General features: G+C 57.6%; 1 protein-coding gene across 1 annotated transcript in view; it reads left to right on the top strand.

Annotated features, from left to right (window-relative positions):
* The window catches only part of PNPLA6 (patatin-like phospholipase domain containing 6), a gene marked incomplete at its 3' end in the record, with an annotated part of 17,716 nt that extends 12,115 nt beyond the window's left edge, over positions 1-5,601 (top strand). Inside the window, exons 27-32 of the mRNA XM_010018613.1 lie at positions 238-354; positions 1,975-2,123; positions 2,594-2,746; positions 3,811-3,927; positions 4,377-4,449; positions 5,492-5,601. Of these exons, the coding sequence (XP_010016915.1) occupies positions 238-354; positions 1,975-2,123; positions 2,594-2,746; positions 3,811-3,927; positions 4,377-4,449; positions 5,492-5,601 (719 nt within the window). The remainder of the gene's footprint in view (positions 1-237; positions 355-1,974; positions 2,124-2,593; positions 2,747-3,810; positions 3,928-4,376; positions 4,450-5,491) is intronic.
* Between the last annotated feature and the right edge of the window lie 2,195 nt (positions 5,602-7,796).

Here is a 7,796-nt window from a genome sequence, read left to right as displayed (position 1 = left end):
AGCATCTCCCTCACCAGGACCACCAACCCCTCCAAGAACCCACTTCCCAAACCCAAATCCCATCCCAAGTTGAGCTTTACCAACAGCCAAGGTCAAGGACACGCAGCGGGGTTCCTCTACCACCCATGGGTGCTCCATGGGCTGTAGACGTCCCCAGGCACGGGCAGGGGCGAGGGGCAGCCCCAAGGAGGGGTCTCAGGTGGGTTGTGCTCATTGGGTTTGTTCCTGCTGGTGCAGGCTCGCTCTGGCGCTACGTGCGAGCCAGCATGACCCTTTCTGGGTACCTCCCACCACTCTGTGACCCCAAGGATGGCAACTTACTGATGGATGGTGGTTACATCAACAACCTGCCAGGCAAGTAGCAGCTCAACACCGTCACCCTGCTCTGGCCTTGGAGATGGTGGTGAGCGGTTGGGTGGGGGCGACATGGCCACCACGATGTGGGTTCTCAGTGGTTGGATTTGGGACATCTGGCTTGATCGTGCATCTTCTCAGTGACTTCATTGTTGGCATCTTCATGTGCCTCCATCTTGCAGCATCTCTTGGTGTTCTCGATACAGAATCATGGAATGGGTTGGATTAGAAGGGACCTTAAAGCTCCTCCAGCTCCAACCCCCTGCCATGGGCAGGGACACCTTCCACAGAGCAGGTTGCTCCAAGCCCCGTCCACTGCCAGGGATGGGGCAGCCACAGGTCCCCTGGGCACCCTGTGCCAATGTCCCACCACCCTTTGTCTTGCATCATCTCTTGTGTCCTCCCTGTCTGGTGGCTTCTCATCTTCATGTTTCTTCACATGCAGGACACAGCCCTTTGTCTTGCAGCATCCTTGAGTGTCCTCAGCACTTCCAGAGCATCCTCATGCTCCTTAGATGCCAACCACCTGCATCATCCTCTTCTTGGCACTGGGTGTGCTCTGAGGGCATCTCTGTTCTCCTGCAGGCCACCTCCCTCCATCTGACACCCACTTCAGTGCTCTCAGCATTGGGTGTCCTCCCAGGGCATCTTCATGCTCTATTATGTGCAAAGCCACCTTTGTCCATCTCATGTTGTCCTCTCTTGCTGTTCTCAGCTCCTCCTTGGGCTTCTCCGTCCTCTTTCATCTGCAAGACACCTCCATGTATCTTCTACCAGCTCTTGGTGTCTTTGATACTGGGTGCTCTCCTGCAGGCAAGCCACTACCTGTCATCTCAAACCATCTCTTGGTGTCCTTGATGCCCAGAACATCTCCATGTTCATCCTCCCTTCATCCTGGTGTCCTTGGCACTGGGTGCCCTCCCAGGACGTTGTCATCCTCCTTCACATGCAAGCGACCTTCCTCCATCCTGCACCATGTTTTGGTGTCTTTGGTCAAAGCCACCTTCATCCTGCATCATCGTCTCTTGATGTCCTCAGCACCTTCATCTCTCTTCGTATCCAGTCGACCTCCTTCCATCTTGCATTGTCCTCTCTTGATGGCCTCAGCACCAGGAGCATCTCCACTCTCCTCCATGTTCAAGCTGTCTTCATCCACCTTCCATCATCTCTTGATGTCCTTCTGGGGCATCTCCAACCTCCTTCATGTGCAAACCACCTTCCTTCATGTCCCATCATCATCTCTTGATGGCCTCAGCACCTGGAGTCCTCCTGGAGCATCTCCTCTCTCTTCCATGTTCAAACTGTCTCCATCCACCTCCCATCATCTCCTGGTGTCCTCCTGGGGCATCTCCACGCTCCTTCACTTCCCACTACAGACCCTGCAACTTGCCTGTGCCCTCCCCTTACCCCATTGGCACATCCTACCAGTGGGCTCCTACCACCACCTCTGGCACCCAATGGGACACTGCTTGTCCCCCCACGAGCCCCAGCGTGGCTTTGGCCTCATGGACCATTCCTGCCCATTCCCCTGCTCCACTCATGAGCCCACCTCTCACCATTGGCTCCGAGCAGGGGTTGACCATGACGCCGTTGACCCAACTTCTTCTCCTCCACCCACAGCCGACATCGCCCGCAGCATGGGGGCCAAGACCGTGGTGGCCATCGACGTGGGCAGCCAGGATGAGACAGACCTTTGCAACTATGGGGACACTTTGTCTGGCTGGTGGCTCCTCTGGAAGCGCCTCAACCCCTGGGCTGAGAAGGTCAAGGTGATGATGGGTGGAAGGGTCAAGGTGAGGTGGGATGGGTCAAGGTGGGGTTGGGTGGAAAGGTCAAGGTGAGGATGGGTTGAAGGCTCCAAGGTTGTGGAGAGGAACCTTCATCAGGGGCTGGAGCGATAGGACAAGGGGTGATGGGTTCAAACTGCAACAGGGGAAGTTCAGGTTGGAGATAAGGAGGTTCTTCCCCTTGAGGGTGGTGGGACACTGGAATGGGTTGAATGGAGAAGGTTTTGATGAACCATCTCTGTTCAAGGCCAGGTTGGACACAGGAGCTTGGAGCAACATGCTCTAGTGGAAGGTGTCCCTGCCCATGGCAGGGGGTTGGGATGAGCTTTAAGGTCTCTTCCACCCCAACCCATTCCATGATCCCATGAGGATGGGTGGAAGGCTCAAGGTGAGGCCCAGGGGATGCTGGTGAGATGGTGCTGAGCAGGGTGCTGAGCTCCTCACCCTTGTAGGTGCCTGACATGGCAGAGATCCAGTCCCGCCTGGCCTACGTGTCCTGCGTGCGGCAGCTCGAGGTGGTGAAGTCCAGCTCCTACTGCGAGTACATCCGGCCCCCCATCGACAGCTTCAAGACCATGGACTTCGGCAAGTTCGATGAGATCTATGTGAGTTGGTGGGGGAGAAGGTCACTGGGGTGGCCTGGACCAGCTTCAGGCCATCAATGGGGTGCTCCAAGCCATGGGGTGGGGTGCCTGGACCATCAGTTGGGGGGCCTGAACCACCAGTTGTGTGTCCTGGACCATCAGCTGGGTGTCCTGGGCCATCAGTTGGGTGTCCTGGGCCATCAGTTGGGTTCCTGGACCATCATTTGGGTGTCCTGGACCATCATTTGGGTGCCTGGGCCATCAGTTGGGCATCCTGGACCATCAATTGCATGTTCTGGACCATCAGCTGGGTGTCCTGGGCCAACAGCTGGGTGTTCTGGGCCATCAATTGGGTTCCTGGACCATCAGTTGGGTGTCCTGGACCATCATCTGGGTGCCTGGGCCATCAGTTGGGTGCCTGGACCATCAGCTGGGTGTCCTGGGCCATCAGTTGGGTGTCCTGGGCCATCAGTTGGGTGCCTGGACCATCAGCTCTGGGGCCTGGACCATCAGTTGGATGTCCTTGGCCATCAGCTGGGTGTCCTGGGCCATCAGTTGGGTGTCCTGGGCCATCAGTTGGGTTCCTGGACCATCAGTTGGGCATCCTGGACCATCATTTGGGCATCCTGGACCATCAATTGCATGTCCTGGACCATCAGCTGGGTGTCCTGGGCCAACAGCTGGGTGTTCTGGGCCATCAGTTGGGTTCCTGGACCATCAGTTGGGCATCCTGGGCCATCAGTTGGGTGCCTGGACCATCAGCTCTAGGGCCTGGACCATCAGTTGGATGTTCTTGGCCATCAGCTGGGTGTCCTGGACCATCAGTTGGTTTCCTAGACCATCAGTTGGGTTCCTGGACCATCAGTTGGGCATCCTGGACCATCAGTTGGGGGGCCTGGACCACCAGTTGCGTGTCCTGGACCATCAGTTGGGTTCCTGGACCATCATTTGAGTGGCCTGGGCCATCAGTTGGGCATCCTGGACCATCAGTTGGGTGTCCTGGACCATCAACTGGGTGTCCTTGGCCATGGGCTGTCACTTGGGGTTCCTCAGGCCACCGAGCTGCTGTGGCCACCCTCCTGCAGGAAGTTGGGTACCACCATGGCAAGATGGTCTTCGACCACTGGAGCCAGTACGACATCATTGAGAAGATGGTGAAGGACCGGCGATGGGCCGACTTCTGCGACATCGAGCGTGTGGACGTGAGCATGGGGGGACACCAGCTCCTGGGGGGTGGTGGCACCTTGGGGACACCCTGGACCTGGCACCTTGACTTTAAGGTCTTCCCTTCTCCTGGTCCTGGAGCATCTGCAGATGGTCCTGGAGCAGCCCCCACTGGATGTCCTCTGAGCCCTCCTGGTGCTGCTTGTCCCTGCTTTGGTGTCCTCCTGTCCCTCAGCAGCATCTTCCTGTCCCTTCGCACCCTACTTCATCCTCCTGTTCCCTTTGGACCATCCTGGTCCATCTCCTGGTCCCTCCCCAGCATCTGCCTCTCCACTTGCTCTATCTCCTGTCCCACCTTTGTCCATCCTCTCCCCTTGCTCCACCTCCTGTCACCTTCTCCCCCTCTCCCATGTCCCTTGATGTCCTCCCATCCCTCCTCCACCCTCACATGTGGGGGGCTCTTTGGGGTCCCTCTGTCCCCCTGTAGGTGCTCAAGACTCACTTCATTGACCTGGCTGAGATGGTGTCGCGCATCGAGCCGGCGCAGCCCTGTGCTGAAGGTGAGCTGGGAATGGGACTCCATGGGCTGGATCCGGATCCCAATCCAGATCCCAATCCCGATCCCCATCCTGATCCCTATCCTGATTCCAATCCCAATCCTGATCCCCATCCTGATCCCCATTCCCATCCCCATCCCGATCCCCATCCTGATCCCAGTTCTGATCCCAATCCTGATCCCAATCCCCATCCTGATCTCGATCCCAATCCCAATTGCGATCCCATCCTGATCCCTATCCCAATCCTGATCCCAATCCTGATTCCAATCCCAATCCTGATCCCCATCCTGATCCCCATCCCGATCCCCATCCTGATCCCAGTCCTGATCCCAATCCTGATCCCAATCCCCATCCTGATCTCGATCCCAATCCCAATTGCGATCCCCATCCTGATCCCTATCCCAATCCTGATCCCAATCCTGATTCCAATCCCAATCCTGATCCCCATCCCAGTCCCAATTCTGATCCCAGTCCTGATCCCAATCCTGATCCCAGTCCCCATCCTGATCCCAATCCCAATCCTGATTCCAATCCCGATCTTGATCCCAATCCCAATCCTGATCAAAATCCTGATCCCCATCCTGATCCCAATCCCCATCCTGATCCCTATCCTGATCCCAATCCCGATCCTGATCCCAATCGCAATCCTGATTCCAATCTCGATCCTGATCCCAATCCTGATCCCCATCGTGATCCCAATCCTGATCCCAATCCCGATCCTGATCCCAATCGCAATCCTGATTCCAATCTCGATCCTGATCCCAATCCCGATCCCAATCCTGATCCCAGTCCTGATCCCGATCCCTATCCTGATCCCAATCCCAATCCCGATTCCCATCTTGATCCCAGTCCCAATCCTGATCCCAATCCTGATCCCAGTCCTGATCCTGATCCCTATCCTGATCCCAATCCCGATCCCCATCCTGATCCCCATCCCCATCCTGATCCTGATCCCAATCCTAATTCCAATCCCCATCCTGATCCCAATCTCGATCCCGATCCCAATCCCGATCCCGATCCTGACCCTCTCCTTGTGCCCCCCCAGAGGAGTCCGACGACATCACAGACTATGAGGATGAGGAACTGGAGCCACCACAGGATGAGGAGGATGCGGCCGCCCCTTTGGAACCAGCCCCCACCGGCACCCCGGAGGCTGTGAGTGCTGTGGGGAGCCCTCAGAATGGGTGCTCCTGCCCTGGGGGGGTCCTAAGGGTGCCCTGACCCCGTGCGTGAGGGTATGTGGCCATAGAGACCTTCCCAAATGGGCTTGTGGACCCGTGGGTGCTGCACTGTGTCCCCATCTCTATGTCCCCGCAATGTCCATGCAGGCTCAGGGCCAGCCTGACACCCATGGGTGCTGCACTGTGTTGCCATCCCCATGTCCCCGCAATGTCCATGCAGGCTCAGGGCCAGCCTGACACCCAAGGGTGCTGCACTGTGTTGCCATCCCCCTGTCCCCGCAATGTCCATGCAGGCTCAGGGCCAGCCTGACGCCCAAGGGTGCTGCACTGTGTTGCCATCCCCATGTCCCCGCAATGTCCATGCAGGCTGAGGGCCAGCCTGACACCCGGGGGTGCTGCACTGTGTTGCCATCCCCATGTCCCCGCAATGTCCATGCAGGCTCAGGGCCAGCCTGACACCCAAGGGTGCTGCACTGTGTTGCCATCCCCATGTCCCCGCAATGTCCATGCAGGCTCAGGGCCAGCCTGGCACCCACAGGTGCTGCACCATGGCCCCATCCCTGTTTCCCTGCACTGTCCCTGCAGGCTCAGGGCCAGCCTGACACCCATGGGTGCTGCACCATGGCCCCATTCCTATGCCCTCCCATCTATCCCTAGGAGGAGGAGAAGCCCCTTCGGCACCGCTCGAGCCAGCCCCGGGCTCCCTCCACCCCCAAGATGTGACCCCAAAGGCTGCACCAGGAGCCCCGGAGCCACCACTACCTCCCCCCCCAGGGGCATCCCTCTTCCCATTGCCCCTTCCCGGCACTTTCCCACTCATCCCGGTTCATCCCGAAGCAGGGGGGACATGGGGGGCTCCGGGACCCCCCTTTCCCTCCCTCCTGCACTGTTGCACTGGGCCAAGCGCCTCCCCTTGGAGGGGGGGTGGTTGGTGCTCTCCATGGTCCTGATTCGTTGGTTTTTTACTCCCTGTTGTTGTTTATTTAACACCAAAACCCGTCCAAATGGTTCGTTTTTAATCGATTCTTGAGATTATTAATTAAAATGAAGCCATTGGGGCTCAACCGGTGGCTCGGGATTGGGAGCCGATGGGGATCGGGATGGGGATCCGATGGGGATTGGGATTGGGATCCAATGGGGCTCAGCCCATGGCTCACATCATCCAATGGTGCTTAGATTGGGATCCAATGGGGCTCAGGATGGGGATCCGATGGGGATTGGGACTGGGATCCAATGGGGTTTGGGCTTAGGATCCAATGGGGCCTGGATTGGGATCCAGTGGGGATCGGGATAGGGATCTGATGGGGCTCAGGATCAGGATCCAATGGGACTAGGGACTGGGATCCAATGGGGCCTGGATTGGGATCCAGTGGGGATTGGAATGAGAATCCAATGGGGCTTCAGATTGGGATCCAGTGGGGCCTGGATTGGGATCCAGTGGGGATCGGGATAGGGATCTGATGGGGCTCAGGATCAGGATCCAATGGGACTAGGGACTGGGATCCAATGGGGCCTGGATTGGGATCCAGTGGGGATTGGAATGAGAATCCAATGGGGCTTCAGATTGGGATCCAGTGGGGCCTGGATTGGGATCCAGTGGGGATCAGAATGTGGATCCAATGGGGATCGGAATGGGTATCCAATGGGGATTGGAATGGGGATCCAATGGGGCTTGGGGTTGGGATCCAATGGGGTTCAGCCCATGGCTCACATCATCCAGTGGCGCTTAGATTGGGATCAATGGGGCTCAGGATTGAAATCCAATGGGGCTCAAGACTGGGATCCCATGGGGCTCGGGACTGGGATCCAGTGGGGTTTGGGATTGGAATCCAGTGGGATTCAGGACGGGGTTCCAATGGGCTTGGGTTTGGGATCCAATAGGGCTCAGCCTGTGGCTCATGTCATCCAGTGGAGCTTGGGATGGGGATCCAATGGAGCTCGGGATGGGGATTTAATGGGGCTTGGATTGGGGCCAGTGCTTCATGTCTTCATTGATGCTCCAGAGGAGGGGATCGAGGGCAACCAAATGACACCAGATTGAGTGGGAACATGGAGCTGCTGGAGGGGCTCCACAGGGAGCTGGATCCATGGGATGAGGTCAATGGGATGAGGTTCAACCCCAAACCTACCACTTGGGCCCCACCAACGCTCTAGGCTTGGGGAAGAGCG

Source organism: Nestor notabilis, unplaced genomic scaffold (assembly GCF_000696875.1).
Source record: "Nestor notabilis isolate BGI_N333 unplaced genomic scaffold, ASM69687v1 scaffold13117, whole genome shotgun sequence".
Lineage (NCBI taxonomy): Eukaryota > Metazoa > Chordata > Aves > Psittaciformes > Psittacidae > Nestor > Nestor notabilis.
The sequence above is the reverse complement of the archived record's forward strand: the minus strand, read 5'-3'. Positions and strand labels throughout refer to the sequence as shown.